The sequence below is a fragment of the Hyperoodon ampullatus genome, assembly GCF_949752795.1.
Source record: "Hyperoodon ampullatus genome assembly, chromosome: 19".
NCBI classification, from domain to species: Eukaryota; Metazoa; Chordata; class Mammalia; order Artiodactyla; family Ziphiidae; genus Hyperoodon; species Hyperoodon ampullatus.
The window spans coordinates 1344809-1361632 of NC_136932.1; the positions used below are offsets into that span (position 1 = coordinate 1344809).

A 16824-nucleotide genomic window follows, 5' to 3' on the forward strand; every position below is an offset into this window, starting at 1 on the left:
ATTTGTCCATTTCCTCTAAGTTCTCAAATTTATTAGCATAAAGTTATTGGTAATATTCTTACTCTCTCCTCTTAATATCTCCAGAATCTGTAGTGATGCTGCCTCTCATCCATGATACTGGAAATTTTGTCTTTTCTCTTTTTTGCTTATCTCTAATCAGTTTTATTGATCTTCTCAAAGAACTGGCTATTGCTTTCATTTTTTTTTTTCTTTTTTTTTTTTGGTTTGTTTTTCAGTTAGTTGATTTTCACTTGGAGCTTTGAGTATAGATTTTATGATAAGAATTTTTTTCATTAATCGGCTATTGCTTTCTTTTTTATTTTTTTTTTAATTTATTTATTTTATATTTTATTTTTGGCTGTGTTGGGTCTTCATTTCTGTGCAACGGCTTTCTCCAGTTGCGGCGAGCGGGGGCACTCTTCATCGCGGTGCGCAGGCCTCTCACTGTTGCGGCCTCTCCCGTTGCAGAGCACAAGCTCCAGACGCGCAGGCTCAGTAGTTGTGGCTCACGGGCTTAGTTGCTCCGCGGCACGTGGGATCTTCCCAGACCAGGGCTCGAACCCGTGTCCCCTGCATTGGCAGGCAGATTCTCAACCACTGCGCCATCAGGGAAGCCCTGCTTTCTTTTTTTTCTTCTTTTTGTTTGTTTGTTTTTTAGTTAGTTGATTTTCACTTGGAGCTTCGAGTATAGCTTTTCTGATAAGAATTTTTTTCCTTTAGAAGTTTGAAGGCATTACTTTTGTTAATCTTGTCATTGAGAAACCCACTGATATCCTAATTCCCTTCTCTTTTTGTGTGATATAGTGTTTTTCTTGAAGCTTTTAGTATGGCAAAGTTCTGTAATTTTTGTAAGGATGTACCTTGGTATAGTTTGGGGTTTTTTTAAGTCATTAAGCTGGGCTTGCATGGTCCCTTCAGTATAGGAACTCTGTCTTTTGATCCTGGAATTCTTGTTGTTGTTGTATTTTTTTCTTTGTTCCTATCTGTTTTCTTTCTTCAGTATCTCTATTCTTTGGATTTTGTATCTTCTGTATTTAACTTTTATCTTTTCTCTTTTATTATCTACCTATTTGTCTCATGTATACACATACACAGATGCTTTTTGAAAGATTTCCTTGATTTTACCATCCATGTATTAATTTATTGTTTTGCCTCTTCTGTTTTTTAAATTCCAAGATCTGTCTTGTTCACTGATAGCATCCTATTATTATGTTTCTCTGAAGAATTATTTTTTTTTTTGAAGTTTTCTTTTGCTCCCTGCATTACTTCTATTTCCTGTAGATTCTTTTTTCTGAAGACTTGTTTTGGTCTTTCACATTTTTTTAATTAATTTTTTTAATTTTAAAATTAATTAATTAATTTGGCTGCACTGGGTCTTCATTGCGGCACATGGGCTCTTCATTGAGGTGTGCAGGCTCAGTAGTTGCAGTGCAAGTGCTTAGTTGCAGTATGTGGGATCTTAGTTCCCCGACTAGGGATCGACCAGGGCTCGAACCCGGGCACCCTGCCTTGGGAGCGAGGAGTCTTAACCACTGGACCACCAGGAAAGTTCCTGGTTTTTCACATTTTTAAGAGGCCTTTCACAAATGACTGGTAATCCTTGCCTGTTTTTTCATATTTAATGGTTAGTTACTAAGCAGCTGATGGGACTAAATGTGCCTAAATTGGGCTTGTTGACTAGTGAGATTCACTGTTGTGATTGGTTACTTTTAAAATCTCTCTGGTCTCCTGCACTTTTACTGTGATCTGTTTAGATGTGGATATCTTTTTGTTGTGCTTAACATATATTGTAGTTCTATCTGTGAATTCATGTTTTTGTTATTTCTTCAAAATTTTCAGCCCGTATCTCATTCAGCTTTACCTTTTTCCATTCTCCATAGTCTCTCCTTTGAGAATTTTTTTATATATATATAAATTTATTTATTTATTATTTATTTTTGGCTGTGTTGGGGCTTCGTTGCTGCATGTGGGCTTTCTCCAGTTGCAGCGAGCAAGGGCTACTCTTCGTTGCCATGTGCGGGCTTTTCCTTGCAGTGGCTTCTCTTGTTGCGGAGCACGGGCTGTAGGCACGAGGGCTTCAGTAGTTGTGGCATGCAGGCTCAGTAGTTGTGGCTCATGGGCTCTAGAGCGCAGGGTCAGTAGTTGTGGCATACAGGCTTAGTAGCTCCGCGGCATGTGGGATCTTCCCAGATCAGGGCTCGAACCCGTGTCCCCTGCATTGGCAGGTGGATTCTTAACCACTGTGCCACCAGGGAAGTCCAGCTCCTTTGAGAATTCTTACTGACATTTATTATTAGATCTTTACATTCTCTTTTAACCTCTTAGTTTCTATGTTTCTGTTGTTCTTTGCTGTTTTGGGTTCTTTCTTAATGTTTATCTTCCATTTCCCCAATTATTTTTTAGGCATGTCTAATCCATTTAGGGTTTTTTTGTGTTTTTTTTTTAATTACAGCAGTTGTATTTTTCATTTACAGAAATTACATTTGGTTCTTTCTGATTGCTTTGTATTCTCTGTTCATTTTTCAATAACATTTTTTATTTCTTCTTAGTTCTTATATGGTTACTTTATATTCTGTCTCTGACAATTGCAGTGCCTAACTATTTGGGATATCTAATCTATTTCTGCTGACGCTTGCGGTGGACTGCTTATCGTGTGTTTGATATTTGATTGTGTACTGATATTTGATAAAAATCTGTGGAAATGCTGAAAGGCCGGAATTGTAGGTGATTATTCCTGAAATGATTTAGGATTGCTTTTGCTGGGTCTCAAGGGGCACTGGTATCCTAGAACCACTTTAATTTCTTGACATGGGAATTTTCTGACCATATAGGGTAGGATAAGTTATAACCTCAGGTCTTTGGTTACAAAATCCCAGAGAAGCCTCTCCACCCAGAGCATGGACAAAAAGGCTTCTTTGTAGGTACCCGAGCTGTGCAGCTTGTGGGATCTCAATTGCCTGACCAGGGATTGAACCCGGGCCACTGCAGTGAAAGCCTGGAATCCTAACACTTAGGCCACCAGGGAACTCCCTACATGTAGTCAGTTTTTTTCCCACCCATTTTACAACTTATATTGAAGTTGCAGCCCCCTCAGGGGTTTTGGTCTGATATAGAGAGCATTTCTCTAGAACATTAGTCCTTAAAGATGCTTTGGGGGCTTCCCTGGTGGCGCAGTGGTTAAGAGTCCGCCTGCCGATGCAGGGGACACGGGTTCGTGCCCCGGTCCGGGAAGATCCCACATGCCGCGGAGTGACTGGGCCCGTGAGCCATGGCCGCTGAGCCTGCGCGTCTGGAGCCTGTGCTCCACAATGCGAGAGGCCACAACAGTGAGAGGCCCGTGTACCAAAAAAAAAAAAAAAGATGCTTTGGAAAACACTGCATAATATATATACCTCTTAAATTATTGTAATGTTCACCAGCATCTTAAGGGTTCGAAGAGGGCTTTGAAGTAAGGAAAATTTCCCAAATGTATTTGACCATAATACTTTTTTAAAAATGTTAACAGCCTATACTTACTGAAACCAAAATGTTTGTAATCATTGGGTCCCTGAAATTTTAAGTTTATATTCTCTAACAAGTTGAGTCAGAATAAGATATTCTGTGTTGACATTTCAGGATCAGTAAATATGTTAGCTGCTAACCAAGCTGACTATAAAGTGGACGACAAACTTATATGAAAACTCTGGAGGTAAAAGATCATCTCTGTATTGAGTTAAGGTGTATGAATTTATTAAAATTTAGAGTTCTAGCCAGTGTTTACTAAATGTATATTCCAGGCATTGTGATAAATATTTCATAGTGTCTTTATGTTGCCCTCAGGAAGAAAATATATCAAACTTTAACGTAGCCTTCAAGGGCCCTGGTGATCTGGCCACTGCATCCTCCTCCAGCCTCATCTCCCACACCTCTCACACTGGACACCAGCCACATTGGCCTTTCAATGCACCAAGTCTGTTCCAGCCCAAAAGCCTTTGTCTTGCCCTTTCCTTCCAACACCAGATATTCAAGTGGCTGCCTTTTTGGTCCTCAGAGTCTTTCCTCACCACTGAATCTCAGTTGACTACACTTGCCTTATTACTCTATTGTCACATGGTCTTGCTTGGATTTCTCCCACCGGTAGACTCTAACCTTATGAGAACCGCTGATCTCTCTTAACCTCTTACTGTGAGACACACAGATGCTTGATAAATAGTTGTTGAATGTTGAATGAATAAGAGAAAGAAACTCATCACTTGCCCAAGTTCACAGCTAATAAATGACAAAGCTGAGTCTCAAACCTGGGTCTGTCAGAATTCTGTGTTGCTAGTACCATACTTTATCTAAACAAGCATTATCCTATTCCCTGCCACCTTACCAGTTCAAATATTTAGACTTTTCCTTTTGAATTGCCTTCAGAGTCTTTATTCTTTTGAAATCTCCTGGTGGTAGCAGATTTTGATTCTTTGAAGATACATGTAATTTATAGAAATAACTAAAAGCTATTCAGAACCAAATCTGCTAAATAATCAGGCTGGGGAAACCAATAGTGGGGGAGGGGGGAATATTCTAAAGTGACCTCAGTCGGCTTTTCTTTTTTAAATTGGACCTAAAAGAGAGTTCTGAAAGAAGAATAGTGAAGAAAAAAAAAAAAAAAAAAAAGAGAAGTTGTGGCAATATTAGTAGAACATTTGTAGAGCCTTCCAAGGGGACTTCTTAAAAGACAGTATTCATTTGAGTATATAATATTTCCATTGCGTGGATTAAGAAACTAGTTTTCTTGCTTTCATAGTTACACCTGATACAAATGAAAATCAGTTCCCCATCTCAAAGCAAATGTTTAATACAAGCGTATCTGAAAATGACAGTTTATTCAATAAAACTAAGATACATATTCGGATGGTTTTATCTTGTCAAACTTTGGACAACAGATTTCAGCTTTGTTATTGGTCACGTTAAGACGTTAAACTAGCCAGAGAAGAAATTGTGCATAAGCTGGAAGATGATACAAAAAAAATTATAACTGAAGCAAAAGAATAAGATAGGTACCAAACTCTAAAGATTTTTTTGGTTGATAGTTTTCACTCTACTTGTAACTCACTGTATGTTTAGTGATGGTTTGATTTTTTTTCATTTCAAATATTCCGTTTCTTTTTTCTCTTTGTTTTTTCCTGCTTTAACTTTCTTCTCACTGAACTTGAAGCTTTGGAATTGATTTCAGGAAAAGTTGGAGTGGTGGTAGGTGTTAGTTTGGGGGTTTTTTGGTGGCTTGAGTGAGGGAACATTTTTGGAGGAACATATGAGTAGCATTTGCTGAACATGATATATAGTATCTTTGTGCTTTTTCTTTTGAAAAGGAAATAGTGTTTAGCTGGAGATGATTGGGTTTTTTTGTAATTATGTATGTTAAAAAAATGAAATAGTGTTACATGTAGAAATGCTGTCTTCTATAATTTTTGAAATAGGTATTATGTGTATTTCACCACAGTTGTTTTAAAAAAAGAAATCATCTGATCTAATCGCATTTTATAGAGAAGTGATATATCTAGTTTATGGCAAAACTTGAATTACATGATGATCTTCCGATTCCCATTTAGTGTTTTTTCCATCATTATTGTTACTCCTTTTAGCTAACATGGTAGCTAATAGATTTGTGCCTCATGGAAGTGGAGGGCTCCACTTGACACAAACATTTAGCTTTTCATTATAAAATAAAATTATAATTCTCAGGGCTAGATTTTCATTTTTCAAATCTCATTTATCACAATTTGAACTAAGGTCTTTTAGGTAGTGTACATGAGTGCTGTGTCATGTGTTACTGATTTCTTCTACTTTTAAGACTGAACATTCTTCACGATCCGAAAGGAAAAGAAGAGACTCTTTCGGGATGTTTGACGGTTATGATAGCTGCAGTGAGGACACGAGTAGCAGCTCCAGCTCTGAGGAGAGTGAAGAGGAAGTTGCTCCTTTACCTTCTAATCTGCCAATTATCAAAAACAATGGCCAAGTGTACACATACCCAGATGGTAAATCTGGCATGGGTGAGTATAGAGTATATACTTCAGCTCAGGTGAACAGCCTTCACCTGTTACACACCTTGAGGGTATGTTTTGATTCCATTTCTCCTGTCATTTCCCTTAGAATTTTAAAGAACAGTTTGAAGAAACAGTCTGAAACTTGTAGTTCTAGATAAGATCACTGGGTTTGTGTTAGATCTCTTTATTTTGCATACCTACCACCTGCTGGTAGAAAACAAGCAGAAAAAAATGAAAATAAAAGGCAACTGAGAAACTTAATGGGACTTAAATTCCATAATTAAATAATAAATCCCTATGTAATTGGAAGTGTGTAAGATAATAGACTTACAGAGTTGAAAGAGACTTTCAAGGTTAAGTCTCCCTTCTCTTTAACGATTCCTTATAAGTTTTCTGTTTTAACACTTTGGCGATAGGGTATCTCTAATTACCAGAATATCCTTTATATTGAACCAAAATTATCCTTGCTCTAACTTTTGTCTTTTGGTCTTAATTTTGATTTTTAAAGGTACACAGAATGATTCTAATCCCTGTAACAAAGACATCTCTTCCCATCACACTACAACACTTATTTCTAGTGTGTCTCTAGGACACACTAAGTAAACCTAATTGCTTCAGTCATTTCTCATAGCATCAGTGATTTAATTCATCAGTATCCTGCTCAGTTTCTTCTGGGAATACTTCAGATTATGTGGTAGTAGGGTGACAACTTGTCTTGCCTGAGACTGTCCTGGTTTTAGGATTAAATGTCCCACATCCTGGAAAAGGACCTCAGCAAATAGTTGGTCACCCTGTGTGATTAGGACAGAAGGTAGTTCAGCTTTTATCTCCTTTTTTTACGACACTGTGTTTCCATTCAGGCCACCAAAATTGCTTTAACTTTTTAAAAACTAATACTGAATTTGCAAATAATTGAAACCACACGAACTAGACCAATTTAAATCAGTCTTGAGCTTTTGCAGTTGATTTTTTAAACCCAAGGTGTTAAGACTTTAAAACTCTCCATGTAACCTTTTTCTTACTAAATTTTGGTCTTAGAACTATTTTATTCCTAATTCTTTCATCTAATGTTGAATGCAGTGTCATCTGATCATCATTTGCAGATTTGATAATAATGCCCTGTAAGTCATATTCTAGTCTTTTTTTTTTTTTTTAATTCGTTTCCTTTGGCCTTTAATGACATTGGTACTTTTTTTTTTTTTGGCTGTGTTGGGTCTTTGCTGCTGCCCGTGGGCTTTTCTCTAGTTGCGGTGAGTGGGAGCTACTCTTCGTTTTGGTGCGCGGGCTTCTCATTGGGTGGCTTCTCTTGTTGTGGAGCATGGGCTCTAGGCGCGGGGGCTTCAGTAGTTGTGGCACTCGGGCTCAGTAGTTGTGGTTCACGGGCTCTAGAGCACAGGCTCAGTAGTTGTGGCACACGGACTTAGTTGCTCTGCGGCAAGTGGGATCTTCCCGGACCAGGGCTCAAACCTGTGTCCCCTGAATTGGCAGGTGGACTCTTAACCACTGCACCACCAGGGAAGCCCTATATTCTAGTCTTTTGATTAAAACGTTGCATCGAAGGGCCTGGTACAGAGTCCTGCAGATAGTATCAAAGAACTTCACTTATCAGGACTCACTAGGTGTGGTCATCCAACCAGTTTTACTACCTAGGTGTTTTCTACTTCAGCTTGAATTTCTCAATCCTTACTGACAAAGCTACATGAGAGATTTTATCAAATGTGTTAACTCCTGTTAATATACATCTTGTCGTGGTTTAGTTATGATATACCAGTCTGGTAATCTTGTCACAAAAGGGAGCTTTATATGTGCCAGACTCTGTTTTACAGATACAAATAAGAACAATATAGAATAAACTCCCTGGTGGAGCTTACATCCTGGTCATGGGAATTCTAGTTTGACACGTTCAGTTCTTGGCGAAGATATACTGTCCCCTTGGGATCGCTTTTTTTCTTTTTTTTACCTAGATGATCCACAAACCTTTTAAATAATCTGTTCTAGAATTTTTACAACAGAAAATCATTCAGGCTTTTTTTCCCTTAGACACCCTTTGTTTATCTCTTATCCTCGGCTTCTTACATTTTTTTCCATGATTTCTCATCCTTTGTTATGAGAACTTACTGGTTAACCTGTAAGTTCCTCCAGTTATAACTGTTTAGATGGAGATTTGAACCCACTCAACCCACTCAACAACATAGTTGTTTGCTCTGTTATCTTTTTTCCCCCAACTTTACTGAGGAATAATTGACAAATATAATTGTATATGTTTAAATGTATAAATGTCTAAAAATGTGGTGATTTGATATACATGGATACAGTGGAATGATTACCAAGATCAAGATAATTAACACATCTGTCACCTCACAAAGTTAACTGAGTGTGTGTGTGTGTGCGCGCGCGCGCATGGTGTGAGCGCAAGATCCACTCTCAGCAACTTCCAAGTATACAATATAGTAGTGTTATTAACTATAGTCACCGTGCTGCACATTAGATCCTCACAACTTTTTCTTTTTATAACTGAAAATTTGCACCCCTGGCAACCACCATTCTATGAAATGGGCTTTCTTTTTTTAAGATTCCACATATAAGTGATACCGCACACTATTTGTCTTTCTCTTTCTGGCTTATTTCACTTAGCATAATCCCCTCCAGTTTTGTCCATGTTGTCAGAAATGACAATATTTCCTTCTTTTTATGGCTGAATAATACTCAATTATAATGAATAATATTCCAATTTAATGAATAATATTCCATATATATGGATACCATATCTATCTAGATATAGATATAGATATAGATATATACCACATTTTTTTTTATCCACTCATCCATCAAAAGACATTTAGTGTGTTTCCATAACTTGGCTATTGTGAATAATGCTACAATGAACATGGGAGGGCAGATATCTCTTTGAGATACTGAGTTGCAGTCAACTAATTTTTGATAAGGGCAACAAGAACACACAATGCGGAAAGGATAGTCTTTTCAGTAAATGGTGTTGGGGAATTTGATATCCACATGCAAAAGAAAAACTGGACCCCTATCTTATACCACTCACAAAAATTAACTTGAAAATGGATTAAAGACTTAAATGTAAGACCTGAAACTGTAAAACTCCTGGAAGAAAACATAAGAAAGAAGCTCCTTGACATTGGTCTTAGCAATGATATCTTGGATAAGACACCAAAAGCACAGGCAACAAAGGCTAAAATAAGCAGTGAGGTTACATTAAACTAAAGAGGTTCTGCTCAGCAAAGGAAACAGTAAATTGAAAAGGCAACCTACAGAGTGGGAGAAAATATTTGTAAACCTTATATTTGATAAGGGGTTAATATCCAAAATATATAAAGGACCCATACAACTCAATAGCCAAAAAAGCAAATAATCCAATTTAAAAATGGACAAAGGAACTGAATAGACATTTTTCCAAAGAAGACATGCAAATGGCCAATAGTACATGAAAATGTGCTCAACATCACTAATCATCAGGGCAATGAAGATCAAAACCACAATGAGATATCACCTCATACCTGTTAGGATGGCTAGTATCAAAAAGACGAGATAACAAATGTTGAGGAGAATGTGGAAAAAGGGAAGTCTTATAAACTCTTGGTGGTAATGTAAATTGGTATAGCCACTATTGAAAACAGTATGGTGATTCCTCAAAAATTTAAAAATAGAACTGTTGTGTAATTCAGCAATCCCACAACCTATGTATCTTTTTGGAGCTTCACTTCTTATTACCCTGTTCTTCTAATTCTGCCTTTCAAATTATTGTCCATTATGCTAATTTACCAAAAAGACCCAACAGTGGTTAGAGTTTTGTTGCCCTCTATTATCAGTTAATAATAGTGCACGTACTTCAATCTTTGAACCTATCCTGTTTCTCTTGTCTCCTGAATATAACTTGAGAGAATCCTCATATTGCCTTTAGCATTTTTCTGAGTTGGCCATTTTTATGTTTCATTCTTTACAGTATTTTAAAGACCTGTGCTGCACTTTGTATTAATCTGCAGTTGTGTTGCACTTTTTAAAATCTTTTGTTTATAATACTTCCAAACATCAAAGCTTATAATGTCTGGCACAAGGTGAGCACTAAGGAAATGTTAGTTGAATCTAACTTATATTTGTGTGTCTTTTGACCCTTTTTAAAGCCTTTTCAGACCTTAAGCTATTGTCAGACTTTCTGGAGCCTGTAGCTGTGGTATCATTCCAGTCCTTCCCCTACCTTTTATTAGGTTTTTATATCGTTTATGTAACGGATAGAAGAAATTTTCTATCTGCTTTAAAGAAATTTTTTAAATTAAAACCTTTAGATAATTGGAGAAATTATTAAACTGTTAGATGAAAATTGCTTTTATTATATGATCATAACACCAATGTTTTTGTTAATTAGCTACCTGCGAAATGTGTGGGATGGTTGGTGTGCGAGATGCTTTTTACTCTAAAACAAAGCGTTTCTGCAGTGTTTCATGTTCAAGAAGTTACTCGTCAAACTCCAAGAAGGCAAGCATTTTGGCCAGACTTCAGGTAACGGTACAGAAACCTTATTCTTTATATCTGTTATTTCTATGGTTTTCACTGTTTATCTGTCATTTGATTGTGATTCACTGCACTCTACCTTTGCCCAATTGGCCAGTTATCATTTTATACCCCACATTTTTAAGATATATGTTCATTCTATAAAATTGAGTAGCTGTTATAAATAGAGAAGGCATACTATCCAAAATAAACTATGAATTGTTTGTGTCTTTTTTCTAAATAAGTATAAATGTAATAAACATCTTTTTATATATATGAATTGAAGCCATTTTTCTCCCTGGTTTTCTTTGGAGTTAACATCAAAGTAGAAACTTTCAGTGTTGGGAGGGGGAATGATTCACCCTTTGGTTTTATTTTTCCATCATCTTTGGTTTTTTTTTTTTTTGCGGTACGCGGGCCTCTCACTGTTTTGGCCTCTCCCGTTGCGGAGCACAGGCTCCGGACGCGCAGGCTCAGCCGCCATGGCTCACGGGCCTAGCCGCTCCGCCGCATGTGGGATCTTCCCGGACCGGGACACGAACCCGTGTCCCCTGCATCGGCAGGCGGACTCTCAACCACTGCGCCACCAGGGAAGCCCTGGTTTGTATTTTTGATTGCAACCCATTTGATACCTTGACCAAGTGTATTTGGTTATCCAACTAACTTTTTGGAAAAATTCATAATACAAAAAGAAAATCATCTTTCTGTAAATATACGTCAGTGCCTACAAAATGACTGGAGATTTGACCATTTGACTAAGTTATTACTATTATAGCATATAAACAACTTTTTAAAGGCATCACATAACTGATTTTTGTAATATATTTTATTTGAATGATCACATTTTTCATATTCTTCTTTACCTTATTGTGATCATTACATAGCACTGAAAGGATTATTTAAATTCCCCAGATTAAGGAAATACATCACTTAGATGTATTTCTATATTTCAGATAGACAGTACTTAAAGATCCTGAGCAATGGTCTGTACCCAAATGGATGGCAGTTTGTCACACTGAATTTGGCCCATGATCATTTTGTCATTGATCTTTTGCGTTAGCGCTAAAGGTATAAACCTCAGTCACTTGCTCTTTAAACATTAAATTATCTTTTCTTATATGAATAGCAATGCTTGGCAACCTGCATGAGTGAATAACCACTGGTTTTATCTAGTACAAGAAGGAATGAATTATCCACCACAGCCTATATTTTAACATCTTATGGGATATAATTTTTTATTAACATATTAATTTGCATATTGCTATTTTAGTCTGTGCCAGCTCTGCTACCCATATTACGTATCTACATTGTAGCAGAACTCCAGAAAACATTTCTCATGTTAAAATTCCTTGTATGTTTCCTCTGCTTTAATAATTTTCTAAACCCTCGATGTTTACTTAAGCAGAATGAGTAGTATGCAGTCAAGTTAGTTTTCAGATTTGGGGGTGGGGGGATGAGAAAGAATCCTATTTACTTAACTCTTCTTGTTTTAGGGTAAGCCTCCAACAAAGAAAGCAAAAGTTCTTCAGAAACAACCTTTAGTTGCTAAACTAGCTGCATATGCTCAGTATCAAGCTACCTTGCAAAATCAAGCAAAGACTAAATCAGGTAATATGGGTGAATGTAGTGGAGGTGAAATACTTGGTACTGATTCATCTAGTTTTAATTAATAACATTTGAATTTTGGATTCTGTTAACTAAGCTATTTGTATACTGTATTTGCACATTATGACACTGGGCTTCCTAGTAGTGGTTTTGGTTTCAGTAAATTATTCTAGAATAGAATAGTGTTCACAAGTTATGGTGCTATTAGATGATGGATACTGGATAGAAATCTCATTGAAGTGCACGGTAACAGCTGCATGGGAATAAAACACAAGAGCAGCCAGAACAGCATTTGTTATCCTGAAGGTATCTGCTCTCCGCTGTTCTTTGTTTCTTACAACTGGAGAGCTCTTGCCTCACTTCCCAAGGAGCATATGTTGTGTATAGAAGAGTTAAACTGCTATTTGTTTGCAAATATGATATATGCTAAAGTTCATGTTTATTTAGAGAAGTTCTGTCTTTACAGAAGAAACTTTCTTTAGAGGTGATAAATTAAATTTGCGTCATTTCACATTTTAAAATAATAGCCTTCTTAACAAATTTGAGAACTGTAATATATCTAAATTTATTTTATTTCAGTAGCAGTCTCCATGGAAGGTTTCAGCTGGGGTAACTACATCAATAGCAATAGCTTTATAGCAGCTCCAGTTACCTGCTTTAAACATGTGAGTATGGAATTTCTCAGTTTATGTTGAAATGCTTAGTCATTGTTTAAATCTGAAGGCACAATAGCATTTAAGCATCTTACCCTTAGAAGGTCTTTATTTTATGTTGTAATGGAAATGTTTCTTTTTTTATTAATTATTGTACTATGAATAGTTACATAACTTCTCTAAGTTTTATAAGTAAAAGGTTCCTATAAAGACATTGCAAGTTGAAATTGTTTCAAACGGGGAAAGGCACTAGTCTCATCCAATTTTCGTATTAAGTTGAACCATATAAAATTGCTGGTTTTGTGTATCAAAAATTGTTGTATATTGGCAAAGTCATATGGTTCAACCTCATAGAAACCATGCATTGTATATGTTACCTAAATTTTTGTGATTTGACCTAATAATTGAGAAAAGGAAAGATCTTCTAGTTTTGTTTTGCCTCAAATGTAAAATCACAAAAACAAAGAAGGAACTATTAGTAATACAGTATCATGGGCTGAAATGATCTGTTGGGAGATGTTCTTTTTAACAAGTAGCGTCACAGAACATCTGAAGTAATTGAGAGTTAGGTTTAAAATATATCTAATGATAAATTCTTTCCTTTTGATTTCATTCCTTTTGATTCAGTTATCTGATTAGTTCTCTTCAATACTTTTTTTAACCTTACTGTAAGCTTAATTTTATATTTAAAGGTTCTATCTGCTACTGACCATGTATAAGAAGGAAAGAGAATTTAGAAAGTTAATGAAATTTTGTATACACTTAACATATTGTTAACTTAGGGCTTTACTGTTAAATAATAGCATGTGAACAAAACTGAGCTTGAGTTCTTGCTGTGGAAATCCAAATGAATTTTAATTCATTCGTGTCCAATAAAGGATGTTGATCAAAGCCAAACATATTAATTCAGTGGTAGAAATATGAATTAAAGCCAAATTCATTCATTTGCTAAGTTTTCTTTCTTAAAATTACAGGTGTTAAGCCCTTAGTCGGTGGCATGCTGACCATCTGAATCAGCCTAAGTGGAATCTTAGATACTTTATCTTAGTATACAGTAGCTGATATATTTTACTGTAGTGTTGATAGTAGTGTCACATTTATGAGATACATTAAATACATGGCAGCAGCAGCTTTCATGAGAATTACAAAGCAAGCCTTTAACTCTCCTCTCTTGAGATAGTTCTTTTTGGTACTAAGAAGATAAGAATTAGATTAAGTTCTCAGTTATAATAAGTCTTTCATCCCAGATTCCTGGGACATTTGTCTGTTGTCTCCTTCTGAGTATCCTTTGTCTCTTTTCCTATCTTTTTTTTTTTTTTTTTTTTTTTTGCGGTACTCGGGCCTCTCACTGTTGTGGCCTCTCCCGTTGCGGAGCACAGGCTCCAGACGCGCAGGCTCAGCGGCCATGGCTCACGGGCCCAGTCGCTCCACGGCATGTGGGATTTTCCCGGACCGGGGCACAAACCTGTGTCCCCTGCATCGGCAGGCGGACTCTCAAGCACTGCGCCACCAGGGAAGCCCCTCTTTTCCTATCTTTATTTTAATATTTTGTTTTTTTAGGTTTTAATATCATAAGCCATGTTCAGCTATTTTATATAAGTAGTCAGGATATTTTTTAAAACAGCGTTTCAAAGTCCCAAAAGTATAATATTTTATTTCATGTCCGTATCTTTGAATAGTAATACTATGTTAAAGTTCTTTGCAAGAAAATCTCTATTATAATGAAACTGATTTTTTTCGACTTGGCTTTTTTAAGATTAAAGTGTTCTATCATATAGCATAGAGCAGCTAGCCTTAGCTGTATGATTCATAATGATACTGTGAGACCTCCTGTTTCTCGTTCAGAAGCAAGGTATCTGTCCCCCAGTGCCTTCCTGCTCCACTCATCTTCCTTTACTGCCTTCTCCTTACCAAATAGGAAACATTTTATACTGGTAATGTCTTAGTATATTTTAGTACAAAATGAGTTTGCTTTGTTGCCTTAACCAGCATTTTTATTTGAAGTCATTTGGTTTAGGAGGTCAGACTTTGTGCTGTACTTGATTTTTGTCCTTTAGAGTTGACTCTTCATGGTTCTCCCCCTTAGATAGTTTTTGGGGTCTCCAAGGAGAATAACTGACTTTAGCTTTAGAAAACCTATTGCCAGGAGCAGCTGCAAGCACAAGGTCCTGCCTTGAATCATCAGTCTTCTAATCTTCTAACACTTGATTTCTGCTCTAACATTGGTTCATCTGTGGGGCCTCTTCCTCCACACTCTATACCTGCATTGTGTCCAACTTGAGCACAGGTTGGGAGCCTTTCTCTGCTCCTAGGGGATTCTTTTTTTTTTTTTTTCGGTACGCGGGCCTCTTACTGTTGTGGCCTCTCCCGTTGCGGAGCACAGGCTCCGGACGTGCAGACACAGCGGCCATGGCTCACAGGCCTAGCCGCTCCACGGCATGTGGGATCTTCCCGGACCGGTGCACGAACCCGTGTCCCCTGCATCGGCAGGCGGACTCTCAACCACTGCGCCACCAGGGAAGCCTAAGGGATTTCTTTTTCAAGCATAATTTTTTAACACATTCAATCTGTGGGAATTCCCTAGCAGTCCAGTGGTTAGCACTCGGCGCTTTCACTGCTGGGACCCAGGTTCCATCCCTGGTTGGGGAACTTAGATCACGCAGCTTGCAAGGCACTGGCACCGCCAAAAGAAGAAAAAAAAAAAATCAATGTGTACATGGAAACAGCTGTTCTGGTTGAACCAGGATTTGGGGGTGGGGGTGGTGTCACAGCTTCGATTGTCTTGCTTCTTTAAGGTAACTCAACCTCTTCTGCAGTAGGGACCCCAGGTAAATATATTTTCCAGCACTTAAAAATGATAGTGATTAGTTCTTAAACCATAGAATTTCAGTAGAATTCCTCTTTTCCATGGTCTGTCTTTAAATTTCTGGGAAGTTTCTGCAAAGTATATCATAGGACAATATTCTCTTTGAATATTGCTGTAATTGTGTATAATGGTTTATACTTAATCACTCCATTAAGACAGTGTTTGACATTTTTTATAATTATCAGTGTAAATGGAGCCCAGTTGTCATTAAATATATCTACTTAGAAACCTGTATATTATGATTGCTATATATCTGATGCAACTTTCATTTCATCTAGGTGGTAGTTTTCAGACTTTTTTTTTTAAAGCATTACGATTCCCCCTTTCCCTAATAAACATAGCTAGCATAAGGGGAAGTTATACTGATTGGTCTGGCAAGAGTAGGGTGGTATGGCTAGAGCCTTGGCCCCTGACCCTTGGCTTTCCCTTCTTTGGCAGTCTCTGAGGTCGGAAACCACTGAATTAGGTTAATACCATTTTAAAACAATTTTCATTGGCGTATAGTTTATTTACAGTCTTGTGTTGGTTGCAGGTGTTGGGTCGTATCATTGTAAGTTAATCCTAGATTAATGGTCACAAAGCTGTAAGTTACCTTAAAAGTCATCCAGTCCACCTACTCCATCTCATTATAAGTGAAGGAACTCCTGCTACATTTTTCAGTAGCTGGATTGAAATTTTCAACTTTGGGCTTTAACCTGCTTTTTCTCATGCAGTTTTTCTTATTTGTTCGGGTTTTAACCTAGTTTTGAATGAAGCCCCTATAGGAAAACTCTCCTGTGCTCCCCCTTTACTTACACAACTCGACCACACAGTGCTGCTGATACCAGATGTGTGGGTTTCCGCATAGCAAGCATTTCTCTGACACCAGCTTGGGTGTCCTACAGTTTAGTTCAATTCTGACACTGTCTGTCTGGAGTTAGCATCAGATCCCACACTTACGGACTCAGTTCCACAAGACTGCCCCTACTTCAGACACCAGTTGCAAATCCCACATTGTCACCTCTACTTCTGACAGATAGCTGTAAATCAGAGTTCCCATGCTCCTTCCTTGGGTTTGATAATTTGCTAGAATGGCTCACAGAATTCAGGGAAACACTTAGGTTTACTGTTTCATTATTAAGGATATAATAAAAGAGATGAACAGTCAGATGAAGAGATGTGTAGGGCAAGG

General features: G+C 37.4%; 1 protein-coding gene across 2 annotated transcripts in view; it reads left to right on the top strand.

Moving 5' to 3' along the window:
• Positions 1-5863: 5863 nt before the first annotated feature.
• The window catches only part of MBTD1 (mbt domain containing 1), a gene marked incomplete at both ends in the record, with an annotated part of 38914 nt that continues 27953 nt past the window's right edge, over positions 5864-16824 (top strand). Inside the window, 4 exons of one of the 2 annotated variants that reach the window (XM_079726354.1) lie at positions 5864-6017; positions 10405-10538; positions 12023-12146; positions 12717-12799. In XM_079726354.1, the coding sequence (XP_079582480.1) occupies positions 5864-6017; positions 10405-10538; positions 12023-12146; positions 12717-12799 (495 nt within the window). The remainder of the gene's footprint in view (positions 6018-10404; positions 10539-12022; positions 12147-12716; positions 12800-16824) is intronic. The other variant, XM_079726355.1, reaches the window with a different exon arrangement.